The sequence below is a fragment of the Polyergus mexicanus genome, unplaced genomic scaffold, assembly GCF_030449975.1.
Source record: "Polyergus mexicanus isolate NDT 795.1 unplaced genomic scaffold, iyPolMexi1.0 SCAF_3, whole genome shotgun sequence".
NCBI classification, from domain to species: Eukaryota; Metazoa; Arthropoda; class Insecta; order Hymenoptera; family Formicidae; genus Polyergus; species Polyergus mexicanus.
In genome coordinates this window covers 5,170,450-5,191,340 of record NW_027223323.1, presented here as the reverse complement: position 1 = coordinate 5,191,340, position 20,891 = coordinate 5,170,450, and the positions used below count along the sequence as shown (strand labels likewise).

The 20,891-nt window shown below is 37.7% G+C and overlaps 3 protein-coding genes across 19 annotated transcripts in view; 1 reads left to right on the top strand and 2 right to left on the bottom strand.

The window, feature by feature from the left end:
* Positions 1–82: 82 nt before the first annotated feature.
* On the bottom strand, positions 83–6,091 carry Prx2 (Peroxiredoxin 2). Its single transcript, XM_070292692.1, has 4 exons — positions 5,961–6,091; positions 1,517–1,657; positions 690–998; positions 83–439 (listed from the first exon to the last, which is right to left on the bottom strand). The coding sequence occupies exons 2-4, from the start codon at positions 1,642–1,644 to the stop codon at positions 295–297; spliced, it is 582 nt and encodes a 193-aa protein (XP_070148793.1). The 5' UTR covers positions 1,645–1,657; positions 5,961–6,091; the 3' UTR covers positions 83–294.
* Positions 6,092–6,839: 748 nt separating this feature from the next.
* On the top strand, positions 6,840–8,751 carry LOC138944989 (putative peptidyl-tRNA hydrolase PTRHD1). 3 transcript variants are annotated; one of them, XM_070316129.1, is made up of 4 exons: positions 6,840–7,091; positions 7,821–8,007; positions 8,268–8,451; positions 8,535–8,718. In XM_070316129.1, the coding sequence occupies exons 2-3, from the start codon at positions 7,822–7,824 to the stop codon at positions 8,439–8,441; spliced, it is 360 nt and encodes a 119-aa protein (XP_070172230.1). In that variant the 5' UTR covers positions 6,840–7,091; position 7,821; the 3' UTR covers positions 8,442–8,451; positions 8,535–8,718. The 3 variants fall into 3 exon arrangements, with proteins under 3 accessions (XP_070172230.1, XP_070172231.1, XP_070172228.1); XM_070316130.1 differs by having other exon boundaries at positions 7,803–8,007; positions 8,268–8,751; XM_070316127.1 differs by having other exon boundaries at positions 8,268–8,749.
* The window catches only part of LOC138944987 (collagen alpha chain CG42342), a 135,069-nt gene continuing 121,595 nt past the window's right edge, over positions 7,418–20,891 (bottom strand). For 12 of the 15 annotated variants that reach the window (XM_070316126.1, XM_070316114.1, XM_070316120.1 and 9 more), the window contains 7 exons: positions 15,571–15,597; positions 15,296–15,349; positions 14,721–14,747; positions 13,101–13,136; positions 11,675–11,809; positions 10,963–11,221; positions 10,113–10,203 (listed from right to left, as the gene is read on the bottom strand). In XM_070316126.1, the coding sequence (XP_070172227.1) occupies positions 11,096–11,221; positions 11,675–11,809; positions 13,101–13,136; positions 14,721–14,747; positions 15,296–15,349; positions 15,571–15,597 (405 nt within the window). In that variant the 3' untranslated portion in view covers positions 10,113–10,203; positions 10,963–11,095. Of the gene's footprint in view, positions 10,204–10,962; positions 11,222–11,674; positions 11,810–13,100; positions 13,137–14,720; positions 14,748–15,295; positions 15,350–15,570; positions 15,598–20,891 lie in introns of all 15 variants that reach the window. The other 3 variants (XM_070316113.1, XM_070316118.1, XM_070316115.1) reach the window with 3 other exon arrangements.

The window sequence follows — 20,891 nt, the reverse complement described above, 5'->3', positions numbered from 1 at the left end:
GTACACTTGCACATATATCATTATCTATATAATTCGTCATTCATAATGTCATGCGGAACGGTGAAATTTTTTTTTAAATATGTAGAAAATAAACCCATTTATTAAACTAGAAATGAATATTTCAATGTGTGCTATTTCGACAATGTATGCCTAGCTATACTAAGTAAAAACGGAAATGTAGACGCGTCGAATTGCAAAATTACGCGACGAAAGAGTATAAAACGCACACATATAAGTATATTTAACAGGATGTATGAAGAAATATTGTATAATATTTTATTGTCCGCTAATATTTTATTGATCCTTGAAGTATTCCTTTGAGCCAACGACATCAGGCTTCATGGCCTTCTTGCCGGGTTTCCAGCCGGCCGGGCAAACTTCGCCATACTTGTCAGTGTATTGGAACGCTTGAACCAAGCGTAGAGTTTCGTCCACGGATCTGCAATTAGTAACGCGATAAGATTATTGTTAGTACTATTGGTAATACAATCGCATTCAATGTTATCAAAAGTCACACAATCATTAAATAGATTAGTGCATTTAATTCTTTTTAGCGCGTTAAATAAAAATGCAAAACTTGCTCTGGATTTCTAAATCTCTCTCGAGAGCCTATATTATATGACATTATTGTGACACAAAGTAAGCTTTTGTATATTTATTTATGTTAATAATTGAGCAAGTTAATTCACCTTCCGACAGGTAAATCGTTCACAGTAATTTGACGCAAAATCTGCTTATCGTCGATGATGAAAAGGCCACGGAATGGAATTCCCGTATCCTCGTCGAGGACGCCGTAATCGCGGGCGATCTTGCTGCTCTTATCCGCCAACAGAGGAATGTTCATTTCGCCGAGACCACCTTGTTTGCGTGGCGTATTCACCCATGCGAGATGGCTAAAGTGAGAATCGGTGGATGCGGCGATCACCTCACAGTTGATGTCGTTGAATTCTTTCACGCGGTCGGAGAAAGCAATAATCTCGGTCGGGCATACGAAAGTGCTGTGGTCAAATGATTATATCGTAAATTATAGCTCGCGATAGTCAATCTGATATTGTGTAACTAAATAATGTATTGTGTAGCTGACTATCTGTTATACAAAATCTTTAAGATAAGTTAACAATATGTGCTTTTAAGACTTTATCTCTTGTAAATCTTTTAGAACATCTTTTTACACACACACACACAAATGGTATTTCTTTATTAAAAATCTCTGTATCAGCTAATTGGAATAAATGTATAGCATATTAATTTTTTAAATGTTTATAATTATTATTATGGTTATAATCACTATAATAGAATGCAGTTTTAAAATATATATCTATTTTTATAAATATAAATCTTTTAGAATGCACAATGTATCTCTTTGTTGTAATGTCTTTTAATTAAGAATTAAATATATTTGGATTAAATATTAACACAATAAGTACACAATAAAATATAATTTCTTGTATAGCAGTCGAGAATTATATAATTTTTTTACGGTTACAAAAATACAATCATAATATATAATACTTACAAGTCTAATGGGTAGAAGAAGAGTACAACATATTTGCCCTTGTAGTCAGAGAGGCTAATATCCTTGAATTGTCCTTTTACAACAGCGGTACTGGAGAAAGGAGGTGCCGGTTTCTGTATTTGAGGCATGGCTGCTGTTTGGCTTATTATAATTAGAAAAATATAAATAAATTTTACAGGTCTATGAACACCCAATCATAATTATCTATGTATTTTCAAAAATTATTAATTGGAAATAAATTACTAAATAAAATAATCTATAAGTTTCACGACGAATCCGTACATTTGCGCGTATATTTTCACGCGATAATATAAATCCGATGGTATTACGAAGTTATACACAAAATTTGAATATGAATAACGTCTTTGTAGTCTGTTTCTGTCAAGCGATATTGAACGTGGAATATTTGCAGGTTTCTGCAAGATAAATTTTTCTGCGAAAATTATAATCGTATAAAAAAATATCGTTTCCTCTGTCAATGGAAAAATAATCAGGCAGTATTAAATCAGCACTTAGCACGAGTAGATTCGCATACAATAAGCATTCGACCAAGAACCGTTTAAACTAAATATTTATTCAGCGATAACTTATGTAAAGATCTTCACGAGGGTTTGTTGTATCGGTATTTGCCAATATATTACTGAATTCGCACACATCAACATGCTCATCGTAATCTTCGTTGATGACAAGTCAATAAATGTAAAATATCGATTGTGATATGGGACGAATGGAATATAAATAATAATTCGAGCGAAAAAATTTAATGACGTACGAAAATGACTGAGAGAATTATGTAGTTGTATATTTCGAGTTAACTCTTAAAGATCACATATGAGTCATTTTAAACCTATCGATATATATTAACAATAGAATATCTTAAAGGCCTTAATCGATATAAAAGAATGTTCAAAATTTATTTTTTATTGTACATGATCATTTTCTGTGTATGATGGAATGTATACAGGGTGACCCATTTTAACTTAGGCAGCCAAATAACTCGAAAAATAAGCACACTACGAAAAAATGTTTAGAATCAAAATTTTGTCATTTCGAGGGGGACGTACAATGACGTTAAAATGAGCCCCCCCACCCCTTCCCCTGGGCGGTGAGGGGGGGCAAGTTTGAAATCTTAAATGGGAACCCCTATTTTTTATTGCATATTCGGAATCTTTGGCTAAAAACACATACAATTTGTCTGAAACATTTTTCTCGATTCATGATAGATGGCGCTGTAATCGACGAAATTCAATTTCTTCGATTTCTCTTACTGAGAACCCATGCTTACGATTCTGCAATAAATTAACAATAAAAATACCACGTTTTCATTGTTAAAACTCGAAATTAGTCTTAAAACAAACTTCTCATTATTTTTTATTACTCATTAATTACTTCTCAAGAAACTGCTTTTAGCGTAACCCAGGAACAACGTCGTGGACGTAGCAGTTTTCTTTCCTTCGCCTTTCGCGATGAAGTGGATTATTACGAGATCTCCTTTCAATGTTTATAATTTGTTGATCAGTAGGATGGCGGCGATTTGGGAATCGCTCCGCATAAGTACGGGCAGTAAGTCTGTAATTTCCCCCCAGGGGAAGGGGTGGGGGGGCTCATTTTAACGTCATTGTACGTCCCCCTCGAAATGACAAAATTTTGATTCTAAACATTTTTTCGTAGTGTGCTTATTTTTCGAGTTATTTGGCTGCCTAAGTTAAAATGGGTCACCCTGTATAAATTTTTGTAATTTTTTCAAGCGATTTTGAGACAGCTAAAATTGCGACAAGACATTGTGACCTATATGTGACAAGGAACGGAACAAAAAAAATGTGACTGACAAGGATTAATAGTTATCAAATTCGCAATATGTAAAAACCGATTTCGATAAAGAGAGAATCATATCTAAATCTCTCTCGAGGGGACTTTAGGAATTATTAACACATTTTTACTTTATTTAATATTTCATATATCAATATACTCAAAATCAGCAATATATTTAACGCGCCAATTTTAATTAAAATTGATATCCTATTTCGCGGGTAATTAACGACAAAAATTAATAGTGTTTAATAATTTAAATTTCGAGAATACTTAAATAATGCGTTTTATATTGTAAATTGAATTCCATTTTTCTCACGGGGGAATAGCGAGATGAATAAAGAGAAGCAAGGGGATCAATTGAACCAGAAGACCAGGTGGAACTTCAGATTATATGAAAGAACTATAAAAGGCGAAAGGTGTTTCGAATGAAAAAAGATCTTGGTAAAGGAGAGCGTTTTAGATACAAAGAAATCTCGAACGAGGAAAAGCTTTGCCTGTACTGAGAGAAGTCTTACAGGAATAATCTCACAAACGACCTCGTATTTAAACGAAGCAGTTTCCTTTGTTATATACCAAGCTCGTAATAACTGTGCATTTAACTAACTGCAAAACTCTGCTAGTATTTCTTGCGGTCTTTCTTTTTCACTTAAAAAAGAAAAAAGAAAATGACGATAAACTTTTATTAATATTTGTGTGTGAGTGAACATTATATAACTAATTATATTTACTACAAGAACACCTTTCAAATTCTATATGTGATCGCTGATTTATATCTTTATATCCTTGTTAGGATTCTTATTAGATTTCGATTCGATCAAACGATGATATAACTAGGGTTGCCACCCTTTACTTTAAAATAAAGTATTGTACGTTATTTTGGACGTACATACTTTATATTTTGTAAAGAAATAAAGTACGCTAAAAATACTTTATTTTACACAAATAAAATTTATATAAATTTTTTATTGTTTATCCATAAATCCTTATGTTACTTAGAGAAGTGCTTCAATTTCAGCAATACAAACTGGCTATTTTCACTTAACAACTTTAATCTAAAAACTCAAATCAAATATGAACATTTTGTGAACATAATTGAATCTTTAAATCGGCAAAAACTTAATATTAATATGAACAATCTACATTCCGAAATATTATTAATGAATGAGTTACTTGCAAAAATAATTGATCGTAAAGATTTTACAGATATAAATATAACTACTGCACAAAAATGGCAGTATATTTTTAATCGATGTGACGATTTTCCGAATATTTATAAAGTTATTTCATATCTTTTGTCTATTCCCGCCACTTCAGCATTTACCGAGAGAGTTTTCTCTGTAATGAATCTAAAATGGCGGAAAGAGAGGAACAAAGCTTCTCTAAATTTAATTAAAAATGAGTTGATGATATATCTGAATTTAAATATCGGTTGTAAAGACGCTGTAGAAGTCTTTAAAAAAGACAAACACTTATTAGATATTGCTAAAAGTAATAAAAAATATGTATGGAAAAATAAATAATATAAAAAATATATGTACTTTTCTTTTTCGTTCTCAAAGGCGTTACGTACGTTATTTGTTTTAAAAAAAGGTGGCAACCCTAGATATAAAACACGGATATTTTCAAAGAATAACAATGGTAGACAAGATACGGCTATGCTCGTAATTATTGTTCGGTAATTCGTTCGACATTAGCTTATGGAGATGTGCATAAATACATATACGATGTGTGTAACCGACTAATAAATCTTTGTTTACTAAACGAGCTAACATATCATCGTTCATCGTATTGCGTTGATTCGCGCGAACACGGAACTTCATCTCGACAGTGTTCGAAATAATTTTTGGATCAAAATGTATATATATATATCACTGTCTCTCTTTCTACAATTATTTCGTGTAAATATGATATTTAATAGACAAAAGTACATTAATAAAAATTTTCAGAAATTTTCATTGTCAAAAAAAAAAAAAAAAAAAAAATTCTTACATATACATGCAATAATGATTGAATCAAATAAAATCTATCTATGCTAAACGTTAACGAAAGTTAGGCTCTATGTATAATGCTACATTTTTTTTTTTTTTTTTGTGATTTTATCTCAATTTCATCGCAGAAAAGATTGTTGTTCTTCTCGTTATTATTTCCGTGAGTTTCGTATTATTACTGATGAGGAAATGTAATCGTGCGACGATTTCTTGAACTCGATTAGTATGACCCGCATGATTTGAGGTTTGTTACAGTCGTCGAACATAATACGCGATTCACGTCGTACGTTCTCGAATTTTCTGTGTTTCCCTCTCTCTTTCTCTCGGGTCGACCTCCATTCTTGCGAAATAGAGCGAAGGAGATCGCGAAATATTGCGCTGTTCGCACGCAAGCGAATCTCCCCCGATTATATAATTCATTTTGCCGGATCTTCCTGTGTATGACCACGTAATATATCGCGCGTAATTTCGTCGAGGCGCCGTCTGATAAAGTCGCGCCGCAAGTTTCGGAGAACAAAAAGAGCAACAATTAGAGCAGAGCGATCTTTCCGGCGCGCCATTTGTTCCTTCGCAAATGCAATAATTTCGATCGCGAATTATCGAAAAGTTGCGAACGTTTGAAAAAACGAGCGAATAAGAATTACCTCGGTTAGCTTCCTTGCGAAAGATCCTGGTCCACCGTGGACGAGAGACACGACAATGACTGAGACTGCAACGAGAAGCGGGAAAGGAACTAACCGGCGACCGGTTTTCGTGGCAAGAGGCGTGATCTTCTTTTGATATCGACCACTATATATATATATATAATAGTAGACGAAGTTGAACTGCATCGGGATCGTCGCGACATCTAGCGGCTGTCGATCAGAGTTAAGCTCGTATCAGACAACATATCAAAGATTGAAATTTGACCAATCGGGATAAAAGGAACTAAAATTTCCTTGTCCTGATTCAAAGTCAAATTTCAATCTCAATGCATAGTCTGATACGGGCTTTACGGCGCCGTGTGTCAGCTGTCAGCCTGTCAGCTAGAAGCTGGATCTCTAGGGAATTGTGACAACAATTGTTTTCTGGTAGATATATAAGAACAGAAAATTGTAGATTGTAGAAAATAGTATATTTGAAGGGTGGGGGGGGGAAATATATTTCTTTCTCTTTATTAAAAGTGTTCTTCCATCATTACAAAACATCACGTGCAGCTAATGAAACATTAATAAATCTATAATGTTTCTCCGCATTTTTAATTCATAATATGTGTTTAACACGGACATGCATCAAACGGTCATTTTACCATGGACATCAGAAATTGAATCTGGCCATATAGTTCCGCCGGCTCTAAAATGGATCTAGTTAGCGCCACTGTACCAGTTAGGAAAATGGTCTCGCGAAAAACGGCGGCGTGGCCTCTCTCAGACTTCTCTTTGATAAGAACGATGAATATCCTAGTTTCCGAGAATCTAGGGGAATAAATTTTCTAAAGGGCGGCCACTCTGATGTTTACCTACTGGCAGCCGGTAGACGAAAGTATTGTGATAGATTTGTGCGAATAAACTTTTGCTTCGCATTCAATCAAATTACACTAAAATTATATATACATATCAGGTTATGTTACAGTTTATTTATTCTGTCATCCATCAGAAATTTCATAATTGTAAAATTGAATATTATATTCATCTGTATAACACTGTATAATTATCTAGTAACGAAAGTTAACCTCTCGGCGATCGTGATTATTTGGAGTCATCATTAATCGAAAAGTTATTACTAAACGAAAAAAGGTAAGCTTTTATCGCTGAGAATTTATTTTATCTATTTTAGATAAAACGTATTTTTTTAAATTGTTATACTTTTCAAATATATATATATATAATATAATAAACAATATATATAACACTTGTCAATATTGACACGTGTTAAAATGTCAAAACATATTGTTCTTTTTTTTTTCGCGTTCTTATTAATATGTTTCAATAATGCACATCATATAATTATTACTTTGCATTAAAAAATAATAAAAAAGATAAATTGGCGCGAATGAATAAATGCGATTCTTGGGGATTAGGAATGAATAAAGACGTCGTTTCTCGTAAACCATAATGTATCGTACGTGCTAATTATTTCTGCGTTATTTATCTTTAATAACAACAATTTGTATAAATAATACATCTTGCGTAAATGCCGCAATATCGGAGGAACGCTTATAGCGAACGCGTTTCTATGCATGATCTGCGGGCAATAATAATACAATTTTGATATACATAAATAATACGCGGAAGTATCCGTCTGTGTTTGCGGTATATCCTTATCTGTACGAATATTATACTTTTTGGCACTTACTAATTAATCGAAACCTGTATGGGCCATTTTAAGCATTAGATGAATGAGACGATCTCGGTCGAAACGAGACGGGAGATCCTAGAATCTCCCCTTTCTTTTCCTTCATTTCCATCTGTTTTTCATAAATACCGCTTTATTCGAAATGACTCTAGGTAAACGATCTTTCTCAGAATGTCCGGGATAGTTCAATATGTGGTGGTGCGGGGAGATCTTTCAAAGACGATGAAGTGGCCATTGGGCGCCGTGGTTGCCCAGGCGTGTCACGCGTGCACCGCCGTTACACATCTCTTTTATAATGACGTCCACACGCAGGCCTATCTCGCTGATTTAGATAATATGCACAAGGTCGTCCTCGAAGTAAGTATGATGATTCGGGAACATCGCGTGTTCCGGCCGTTAATCGAGATCCGTTTAGGCGACGCGTTATATAATGCATGCAAAGAAAATTATTCTAAACCATCGTCATCATCATCATCATCATCTAGTCGTTCGTTTAAAGTATCTTAATCGCTATAATATGCGAATTCGCGCGTTTAAATGTGTCGAAATAAATGGCTCTTAAGAAAATGACGATAAAAGAGGACGACAGCGTGAATCACGAATATGAATATAAATAGGCCGCTGATGAAGCCGATCTGCAGACGCTATGTTCGAAATTGAAGGAGGACGACATTCGGCACAAGCTGTGGATAGAACAGCCCGAGAACGTCGCGACGTGTTTGGTAACGAAACCCTATCCGAAGGACAAGGTGCAATCGTATTTCAAGAAATACAAACTGCTTAAATTGTGACAGCGAAATGGTAAATAATAATAAATATCGCTGCGATAAGAATGTCTCAGGTTACTTCTCAAGTTACATCTAATCAAAGTTAAATTCTCTCAGAACCATTTCTGGGAAAACTATGTCATTTGTATCTAAAGAAAAGATTCTGGAAAACTCTGAATTTTGATAAAACGTGCAAGGATTATTGGATTAACTATAATTAAGGAAGATATTATTAAAAATCTATCAATTCTAAGAACGTTAACAATCAGCGCTCGTATGTATATATATTAACTAAATACACATTTCTTCAGAAAGAAACGCGAATAACATTTGTATTTCACGCTGTTTGAACGGAAGATCAATGTGCCGGAGATAAGTCGGCACTCTGCACACGTCCGTCGAATGTAGCATCTGACCGTCGATATTGCAACAGGCTACAACCTCGGCCCTCTTTTATCTTTTTCGTTTTTTTTTCTTTTTTTATCTTTTTTACATCGTTTCGACGTACAGAAAATATTTGCGTGTCAAGAATGGACTACAAACGCCCGACAAAAGGAAAGGACAGAACTCGACACGCCGACGGCGATCTGACATTTCTGACATCGAGAAAGATATACCTACATTTACCGATTTATTTCACGATACCTCGCAAGTATCACTGAAAAAAAGTGTATATAGTCGTACTTTTCTTTCCTTGCGTTACACAACTTTCTAGCGTAGTACGAATCTATATAATCTAGACTGGAGTAACGCGGGATGGCGCGCCGCTAATCAACTAATTGTATCAAAAAGTGTCTCTTTTTTCGCGAGTTTACGGTTCTGTTACGGCAAAGATCGTTTTTTTTTTTTTCACAGGTACGGATTAGCGTACGTTTTTCCGCTAAAGATTAGCTAAGAGGCGACAAGCGCGAGAATGTTGAAGATGCATAAATATTTCAAGAAAATTTCAAAGATATCTGTACATGTACGTCTCACGTTCCAAACAAGCCGAGATAGCATACGAGGAAAATTCCCGTAGAAAAAAAGTGGCAAAAAAGAAAATTTTGAAACGCAATTTAGGCCGCGACTAGGAGCTAATTCCTCGGCGCGTTGCAATTTTTTTCCCCCTTCCTCGTCTGTATCTCGTCAAATCGCTCGTTTAAATCCGCGGTGAATGTCCTTTCTCGCCTGCTGGCGCAGAATTCATTTCGTTCGCATGGAGACTTCGAATACTCGATAAGCGAATGCGTACCATCGCACTATCACGCTCGACCACGAAACGACCCTCGCGCACTTCACTTTAATTTTCCGGGATTACTTTGTCCGCTTACTTTCCAATATCTCTCCGTACCGGGATCGAATTTTTCCGGTCTTCTCACGCGAGGAGAGCGAGCTGCGCACTCGAAACCGGAAGTACCGATCGCGGAGATCGATCGCCGTATACTTGTGTGTGACATTTCTAGATAAATCGTATGGACCGATGATGACGGTACGAACGGTCTTGTCGGGATACGTAGATTCGCAGCAAGCTCTAATTATGTACACGCACTGCGGATGCTAGACACTGTAAGTACACATATTTACAACACTCGATGGCAAGATGATTATTTTGGTATATATATATATCTCTTTTTTTTTCGCGTAATGCGGTCGTCGTAACGAGACGGAGGCGGGAACAGGAGGATATACAGAAGTCCTTATGAAAAAATGCGCTATTGTCCTTGCAACATCACTGCCGCTCGTTCATCTCCTCCTCTTCCTCTTCCTCCTGCTGTTCTAGCCATCGCTGCAGGACGTCATCACTTGGCTGCAAAGCAAAACGTAAAAGATCGATTATTGATTGTTTTATTGAATGAGATCGTATTCGCAAGCAAATCTGCTGGAATCATCTCGTTGCGTCCAATTGATACAAGACACGCAGAAGCTGCATTAGATTAGATATTTCATGAAATCTCTTTTCGAGAATTGTAGTTAACTAGTTTAGAGAAAAATCGCGAAAAGAAGAAATGAGCGAGCGGGTAATGAGTGCGGATAGATAAGCGATAAATTTGAAAAATATATATTTTCTTGTTTGTGCATGCGTGATATTTTTGTCTTATCTCTTTTTTATAGAAAAGTCGAGTTTTTTAATCTTCTTCTATTATAATCTCGCGTATCAACATATTAATAAAATATATTTATAGAAATTAAAAATATTAGCATTCTGTGCGAATAATTGTACATTAGAATTCGTAAAGTTAGAAATGTGAAATGTCATTCATTCTAAAAATGAGTGCAGGACTTCATATGTGTGCTAATATAGCAAATAGGAAATGTGTAAACTATTTATATTTTATATACATTTGTAAAGGGACAGATCTGTATAAGAAGTTCTGGCATTCTCTATTTGATGAATTTCGCTAGGCATTAAATATGTATAAGGCAATATTTTATCTCGGAGATTGCAGCCAATAGATAGGTAGATGCGTATCAGAAACGTGCGACGAATGCAAGCAAGACTCTACGCGAGATCGAGCTATCGATGACACATATCGTGCGTTAGTAATACTATGGGATTCGCAATTACCGGGACCACATTAGTTTGGGAGAATGGAGTGAGACGAGTGATGAGAGTGGCGGTGGTGGTGGTGGTGGTGGTGATGGTATTGGTGTTGGTGGTGGTTGTCGGTAGTGATTAGGGCAGCGCACAAAAACGAGCATTATTGCTCGGCTAGGTTCCCGTTCGGATCCGTATAGTCCTCGTAATCGTCCTCCGGCTCCTCATAATCCGTCTCCGCGGGTTCAGGACCGTCGATCGCCGGCGTCGATGTGCTCGTAATATCCTGCTAAGCATGTACAGGAGAGAATCCAAGCGTATCCCAGCATTACCCCTTTTATCTCTCTCGATATTACGAGTTAAGTTATTAAATTATTAGTTTCCGTATACTATTGTGTTGTTAGTAATAACAATTAGCAAAGAACGTGCTAGCAATTTCACAAAATTCACATAAAAAATCTACTATTGGTTATTTATTAATTATTAAAACATAATTCAAGGCAATTATCCTATGAAAATTTTATCTTTTATGTAAAAACAATGATTAATCTGATCAAATTATATTCTTATAACTATTATTGAGAGAGAAACAAGCTACGACTACAATGTAGGAGAAAAGCTTTTTTAAAAATCTTTCGTTAATTTCTATTTTAGGGTAATTCGGGAGATGTGTAAAATTTTTGATTCCTCAAAATCTGTTTTGTCCGTAAGATTCGAAGCGAAAAATGAAGCTAACGGTTACCTGCGGTGGTCTCCAGCCGCAGCCCGGTAAGGGAAGCCCGTCCGGTCCCAGCGGACATGGCGCGTCCAATCCTGGAACACCCTGGTCTCCCTTGTTGCCTTTGTCGCCCTTCCTGCCGCGTTTACCCGGCGGCCCCTGCGCGCACACGCGAAATGCATCATCTCTCTGACAGCGCGAAACGCCCGATGCAAATTCGCGACGTGCAAATAAGGCCAGGCACATAATATTGTTGGATTATGCAATTATACTAGTACTGGTGAGATCGGTGCACAATACCTCGATGTGTACGAAATGCGGAGGAGAGCGTGTAGCGGATCGTCGTTTAAATTAATTAAACTTTAGATCGACGATTTGATAAGACAAGAGACTTTTTCCATTTACCTCGGTACCTTGACCGCGGATCGCTCGCCTCAGATAGACCGGATCATTTTTTTAATTGACGAACATCGTGACGATTTCCAAGTAAGGAGAAAGCGACGCGACAGCGCTCTCGTTGGCATTTCGTTTCTCGTCTAATGTCTCCTTTAACATTATTCGCGCCTCTCGTCATTAAGCGCTTTCACGAAACGCTGGTGGCAGCATTATACAAATTCGTATGTACGCGCAAAGTGTGTTAGCGTCGCGAGGGACCGCGTGGAACTTGGTAGGAGTAGGCGTGTGTAATACACGTGTGAGGATGTTCTCCCCGTGTTTCCTACAACGAGAGAGCTTCCCTCGCCACATCTCCGTGACCTTGTAACACCGCGCGATCTCGCAGTCTCCTCGTCGTAAATGACGACGACGACGGTGTCGGCGGTACGGAGGTGTCCCTGACGTGCTTGCAGCAATAGTCGTGAATAAAAGATACGCACGAGGATGCGAAAGGGCTGCTTTGATTTGATCGTTCCGAAAATTTGCGCGCGTAAAAAATATAATATTCTTATATCAATTCCTCGCGTTTCAGTCTAAGAGCACCGGAATAATAAAAATATATCATCTGAATCGAATGGATGGAATAGAAATCTCTCAACTCTTACGAACCTAACGATGGTAATTAATTTCGTCTCTAGGTTGATGGTCCGATTTATTGGTCATTTTACTCTAGTAAAGATAAACCAATTGACTAATGCCTCGCGAAAACCCGGCGTAAGCGAGAGAGCTTCCTCCGCTAATTCGCCTGGACGTGCGTATGATTATATATCCGTTAGGAAGCGAACTATATATATCCGACTATGCGCTTACTCTCTCTCTCTCTCTCTCTCTCTCTTACGGTCTGTCGGTTATCGTTAGGCAAACAATCCCCCGTAAAGCATACGGGACGATCTAATCACGCCCGATCGCTTTCGCATCCTCGCGGGAAGAGCGGCAGTATATGTATATAACGTGGATCGGCTCTCCGATACTGATGGCGTTGGAGAAACGTGAATACGTCGAAGTCAATACTCACAGATTCGCCTTTGGCACCTTTCTCTCCCTTCGGTCCCTGGAATTGGTGAACACGATCACAAAAGGAATTTTAAGTCGTTACGGCCGCGTTAATTATCTTTTCGTTTTTTTTGTTGTTTTTTTTCACGCGCGCGCGAAACGGTCATTCCAGAAAATCTTTCCAATGAAAGGAGGCTCGAGAATGAGTGCCGCGTTGTGACCACCGCGATGTCGTGTATATGTCATCTCAGTGACGGCTTTTTCGTTATCGTCGACTATGTGAATTGTGAGGGAAAAGGGGATGGCTAACGATTCATAGGCCGAAATCACGGACATGGCATTTCGAGTGGATCACTTGGTTATTGCTCTTGCGTCCGATGAGAGACATGAGAGACGTCAATAAACGAGAATATTCGATGTCGATAAATAGCAACGATACGAGAGAGAGAGAGAGAGAGAGAGAGAGATGTATAGTTCTCTCCTTTTTAAATTATAATAGCAATTTCTTCCGAGCAATTAGAGGAGATATTATTAGTTGCGAAATTAGGTTTAATTATTTGATAAAACGTTACGTTCAAATCTTTAAAAGCATGACTTAAAAAGAGAATGTTAATGAAATATTTTTCAAGTATATTAATGCCTTTCGTCTGCCGTTCATATTAAAATTTATGTAGAAAATGTGATATTAATATCATTCAAGGGAATAGGTATATACGCGTGCTTTTGATTTAGTTATTTTGAATCTTTCTGCTTCTAAAGGCAGAGAAAAAAAGAACGAGTGTTGCAAGGTTTTAAATAAAAAATATCGTTCAGCGACCCGCGAGATATAGTTGTATGTTCAGACATGTGAAAGGGATTATCCTCCTTCAAACGCTTTCCCATGCATTCAAGAGTATATACGAATGAGAGAAAAAGAGGGAGAGAGAGAGAGAGAGACTCGTTTTCGTTTATATGATCTCACATTGATTGGCATCGAGCGGTCACACGAGCACTGCTCGAGCATCCTTCCGGACACTCCAGAGAGAAGCACGAGGGAGTTGCGCGTTTCCCCCTCCGTTATAATTCGGTCGTAAATTTTGATCGGTCGATCAAACCCTCTCTAGCTCGATTATATATACCGATGGAATCTTTTACGTCGGTCTTAAATCGGTCAGCAGCTATTTTCTGATATTATTGTATTTTCGCGCGCGATGTCGTAAAAACTGATTGATAGGGGGGGTTCTTTGCAAAATGTCAAATAGTACTATTACCGAAAATATTCAATGATACAGAAAGATATATAATTAATCGTATAAAAATCTGATCAAAACGTTAGACGGAGCACAAAAGTCTCATAAGAAACTGTCAAAGCCGAGTATTAAAAATTCAAGTATCGAAGAAAATGCGCGCATCTCCAAAAGGCTTCTTGCGATTTCGAACAAAAGAGGGAGAAAGGCGCAAGACGCTGGCTCCCTTCTCTTTTTGAAATCGGACGGTGGGAGTGAAAGGGAGGATTCTCTTTTCGATTATTTTCTCTTTTTCCGAGACAGTCCCCGGGGTAGATCAGGCGGAATGTGTCGTCGTTACCCCGGGCTGGTCAGACCGTGTCAGATTGTGTCGCAGTCGCACCGGAGGACGAGCGATAATCGAAAGCCAACTGTACCTCCGCGCCGGGAATCCCATCGGTACCCTGGGGACAAACACAGATCGACTCGTTAGCGTGTCTCTCTCTCTTCCTCTCGAGATGTAATCGAGTCAGCGGGTTGACTCGACGCGCTCCTTAGACATGACTCGATTCCGGGTACGGCGGGCGAATCTCGGGAATCTCGAGCAATGGAAAATACAGATTGAAAGATCACAATGGACGGATTGCGGTATTGAAATTCAATTCAATCGCGGAAAGAGGGAAAACGATCCGCAAATTTGCGTTACACGTGTCGCGCAACGCAAATGAGATTTTAAATTAAATCGTTAATCTCGAAATTTTTATTTGATTCTTATTTATCGAGGGATTCGTCACCGAAAAAAACACCGACTTTAAATATAAAACAAAAAATTTATTCTTATATATATATATATATAAAAAAAAAAAAAAAAAATTATGTACGATTCAATCATTAAGCCAGAAAACTACTTTTTGACGAAGGGCAAGATCGCCTCGGAATAATACTCGGCTGTGCTCGATAAAAGGATGAGCGACACGGATCGGATAAATACTTGATGAAGCGTAGGACTTACAGGCAATCCCGGATCTCCTCTTTCGCCCTTCGTTCCTGGCTCGCCCTGTGCACCCTGAAAGTACGAAGAAATTTGACGTGCGCTTGACACTCGATTTACTCTCGTATGCCAACGTGGAGGAAGAACACGCTCGCGATTTTTTACTTTGATCTAATTTCGATCCGATCGTATCGCGTAACGACAAATGAGATAGCGAGACGCGGAAATAGATCGCGTCTGAATAAAAAGAGGAGTAATTTATAGTGAAAACGGGGTCATCCCCGTGGGTCGCTCACCTTCATGCCGTCTAATCCTGGTGGTCCCTGAAAGGTAGAGGAAACCTCGTCAGATACACGGCAAAGTCCATCGATAATATCGAGCGTGTAATATTGTCGACAGCGATTTAAAACTATATATCTCATAGGGAAAAGGAGGGCATCTTTATTATTAGAGACACTCTTTTTTTAAAAACGCCCTCGAATGTTTCAGGATCCTCGTTAATCCTTCGTCGCGTCGATCGATCGGGACGCGTAAAAATACCAGTTGGACGTGGAAGAATATTTGCACAACGCCACGCTGTTTCGCTATATAAATACAGCCGCGGCTCTGTCGACCGACGTTATACCTCGCAATTCTTGCCTGTGCGCGGTAAAGTTTCGAGAACTCTCGGATTTTCCAAATTAAGTTATAGTTCGCGCTTGATGTGTCGATATTGAGAGATATTGCGCTGGGGATATTCGATCGATTTTCATTGTAATGAAATTGCCCTCTATTGAATTCTATGCTCCCCCTCCTCTTACGTAGAATATCCGATCCTCTGTAAATATTTGAGGCGTAATTTGAGTAAATTTCTATATCATTTCTAAATAGAGAGAACGTTTTGTGCTGCTTAAAAAACGATGTGCAAACATTCTTCTTCTCTCGCGAATGAAACTTAGCCGGCGCTGTAATGAATTAGATTCGTTTAGCTTCGCGTTTTACTCGTTGGTCGTTTCAACTTCGAAACTCATTTTCAACCCGTCGCCGCGAGATTATCTTTACCCTTCCCTTTTCGTATTATCAAAATTAATCCCCGAGACCGAGGCATACTGACAATCGAGGGCGGACGGCTTCGTGGAAGGTATAGAGCAGGAGCTTGAGCAAAGTTCAGAGAGAGAGAGAGAGAGAGAGAGAGAAAAAAGAAAAACTAGCGTACTTCGTAACGAAGCGTCGACGCTTTTGGCGCCTTTGTGTTTTCATCCTTTTTCCTTCATAGAATCTTAACTCTAAGGTAGCAAGATTAATCGTCGGCCTGAACGATCCGCCGATTATAAAGCCACCATCGTGGTCGCAGCAAATTAACACGTGTTAATTTCAGTTTTCTTTATCTTTAAATCTTTTCCTATTTTCAACTTGCAACTTGCGGCAGATGCAAATACAAAGAGATAGAAGAAGATGAGAGAATTGATTTATCCAATGGATCGCAAACAGTCGTAGCACAATGCAAAGAAGCGAGATAATTATGTTACTGGATTATTATATATATGTGTGTGTGTGTATGTGTGTAAAAGAGAGAAAAAGAGAGAAAGCATTAATCTCCGGTAGGCAGTTTTAGAAGCAAAGGACACAGGCACATGCACATTCTGTTTATTAATCGGGACAATGTAAAACAAAACTGATGTTAGAGTCAGTATTCACATACGCATTCAATTAGATCGCCTTAGGTTGATCGGCTTAAGAGAGGAGAGCGCCGCCTTAACAATTAACGCACGCAGACAAACATGTCTGGATTTATTATATATATATATGTGTGTGTGTGTGTGTGTGTTGTATGTGTATATATACTACATATATAATATATACAAACAGAGTGTCGTCTTATGATTATCGAACATATCCCTCGTTATAGATTTTTCCCTTTCAACCTTTGCTCGGCGAAAATTTGATCAAATATTTGACAAATAAAGTTTAAATTACATTTTCATATAAACAAAACTCATTCGAAATTATCGGAAAAAATAGCCATTGGTATTTATATACTTTTAAAGTCAATCGGAGAAAACTCTTTAATCGTTGATGTCAAGAAACTCGTCTCGTAATTAGATATTAGTTAAATCTTTGTCAGGAAAAAAGAATCCATTTTAAATTTATCGATGAATTTGCAACAAAGAAGGCTTTCGATATACAATGGATGACTGTCTGTGTATATATACCTACATACGACACGCGGTTACGTATACATATGGACATCTTACTTGTATTTAACATTTACAGACATACACTTACAAATGGATATACAAGGTGAGTTTCCAAGTTTTGTCGACAAAACTTTCGAAATCTATCCGAACGCGCTGAATGGATATTTTTGCCCGTAATATCTCGCTTCGCCGAAATTTCGTCGAAGACGGGATTATATCGAATCGGGACATTAAGAAAACTGTAGATCTCCTTGTTTCGTAAGATCGATAATTACTACAGACGTTTCCGTATCGATTCGCATTCGATTATCTCATCAATATCGAGAAAGAGAGAGATATTCATCTCAGCAAAGATATTTAATAAAAATAAAATTCAGTTTGTTCTAGCGTGGTGAAGAAACTTTTTTGTCGACAGGCTCGAGACAAGCACCTCGTATATTTATATACATATCATCGATTTATTTACGCATTAAAACGCGACTGCATTTCTTGCCACGCATACGTTCCTTCGTCTTTATGTATGTATATTTCTGAGAGTATACATGTATGAGTATTTGTATACATATACACGTTTGTATGCATATGTGGTATGTGTGGAACCGTCATACACTTTACACGCGTTGAAGAGTCATTGTCATCAAATAGAGTTGTCGTCGACGGAGCTTCGTTCGCGCTCTCCCGTCCAATTATCCTCTTAGACTATATTTAATTTATTGTTTTCAAGTATACACACACACACACAAGAGTTAGAAGTGTGTTAGCGTCGCTCGTAATCCGTAATAGACGATACATCATCGATTGTGACGGCGCGTCGAGAATACCGTTACAAATCGTTATATTCTACACTGTACATTCTCGTGATTCTTTCAGTTCTGTATTTTCAGATGTCGAGGATAGACGCGTGAAGTTAAATTTGACGCAGATACAATAATTTTCTTTTTTTTAGATGAATTTTTTCAAAAAAAATTCATTATTAACAATTCCTGAAAATTTTACTTAATAATAATTTTCGATTTATTGGAAAACCTTTTTTATACTAGAATTTTTAAACCGGAAGAAATCTTTTTTTTTTTTTTTTTTGCGCTATTCGAATCAATTTCTGTACCAACGCATACATAATACAATTCGTCTATCCTCCAGATAATGAATAGTATCTTTTCTAGATATTGAGATCATCTTTCAAGATGCTTCGCTATCGGCATCTCGTTGTACTTTCGGATAAAATCCTTCTTATATAGGCCAAGTAATTATCTCTATCAGTAATTACATCTTACATATATTTCACGATATCGAGATTTTTCCGGATTTTCCAGCATGCGCAAAATACTCTTGAAAAGCTTTGTTAGCTTGAGATTTATTTAACTTTATCGTCGAGGAACGCTCGCCAAAATTATCGACTATCGTAGACGCATCGTATGAACATTTGGTTGACAACTAATTTATCACCGACAAGAATGTCGCGCTGACTTTTCTATCGATTAGAAACGTCATATCCGCGTTTCTTATGGCTTTATCAAAGTTCCAGAATATCACAAACTATCGATACTGCATTTTAGCACACCCGACGGGATTAGTGGCGGAAAAGCCGAAAGAGCAGACGGCGTGAGAAAGAGAAGGAGAGAAAGAGAGAGGTATTCCCTCCTTACTTGTTATTCGCCGCGGCTAGCCATCACGGATACGGTTCTACTACTGTTCGCCGAACGCGAAATTTCCTCGCGACCGATGTTCGTGCGCAATAACACCAACGTTTCCCACGACTCTCGTAAAAGGTCTTGCCGAATACACTAACCTCTCTCTTGTCATTTTCTCTTTCTCTTTTTGGCCGCTGCTGCTGCTGCTGCTTCTTTATGCAAGCTTTATGCAAGCGTTGAGCAATGATTTTAAAACACATCCAGCTGTTCTGCGCAAGAGAAAAGCCGCTTTTAGCGAATTTAATTATCAAAATAGTTTATTTATTTAATTTTTTCTTTTTTTTTGCTGAGACGCGCGTTTGGATTCCCCTCCCCTTCCCCGCCCGCCGCCCCTCTATCCCCGAGCAGCAAAGAATTGGAAACGTTATCGAGATTTTTCTTGATAAAATCACGCTGATGTTAGCGAGTAATCACGAAAGCTTTCATTGCGATATATGTACGTTGATGTAATTTCATTTTTATTTTACCACGATTTATATCGCGAGAAAATAATACGCCTGATTTCTCGCCTTCGACAGCATAATACGATAGCAGTGCGTTATATATCTTTTTTTTTTCATTTTCGATCGGGAGTCTTAATTTTTTATCTCCTTTTCTATTCCCCCCCCCCTCCCTCCCTCCCTCCCTCCCTCCCTCCCCCACCCTATTAATATGTCTTACGGAATTCTCCCGACGTAACGTTCCCGTACGGAATACTTGATGGTTCGTGAAATGCGACTGGAATACTACGAAGAAATGTGGAACGAAGAGGAATCATGATAAATGGCCGGGTTTATTATTAGGCGTCGGCGATGCTGCGAGAGCGAGCTTTCGTTAAGTACAAGCCGACTGAATTATTCTCAGGAGAGGCACAACGGAGAAGTGGATTTTGCCAGACAAAGGGACAGGCTGAAAATTGTTTCTCAAGACTTGCCAAGTTAATTTAGAGGAAAATTAAACTTTTAACTTTCGATACATGTTTCTTGATCAGTATAATTACGCCTTTACACATTTAACTTAAATTTTTTTTATTTATTATTATTATTATTTTTTTTTTTTTAATATTAAAAAGACATGTTTTATTCTCTAAACAAACTTCAATCGGATCGAAAAAAGGACATTCTTGAAGTTTTATGTAAATCTATGCAAGTTTCTAGAATACGATTGAAAAATAAAATAATTATCGAAGAATGTTTACGAATATTTCACATGATGTACGCATGATTCGTAATGCGAAATGACATCACATATACCCTACTTTATTACTATAAATAGTGCGATAATTAAAGCGTTGGCTTTACATTTTATTCGATAAGATAAAGGAGTCCTTCTTACGCTAATGACTCATTCAGGGGAGAATAGAATCCGTATGTCGTTTCAATACAAGCCGATGATACAAAATTTAGTGGGATGGCGAAGGTTTATCTTTCTTAGGTCTACCAAACTCTCCGAGTACACTTGCGCTTGTGATCGAGAATCTGTTCACGATCGGCGCAATCGGCTCTGACTATTAGCCGTTAACGTAGAGTAAATTAATAGGACGGATGGTGGTGTGTGATACGCGTAATGTGCGATCGTGCGCAAGTGACGCGCAGACCGAGAGCGAGCAATTTATTTTGAAAGTATTTCGAATATATGTCATTGAAATAGATACACGCGGCATCACGATCATTTTGCCCTTAAGAATTAATCGTCAAATTCCCACATTATTTTATGAAATCTAATTTATTAGGAGCCTTTTGCAAAATAAGCGGCTCTGCTATACGCGGC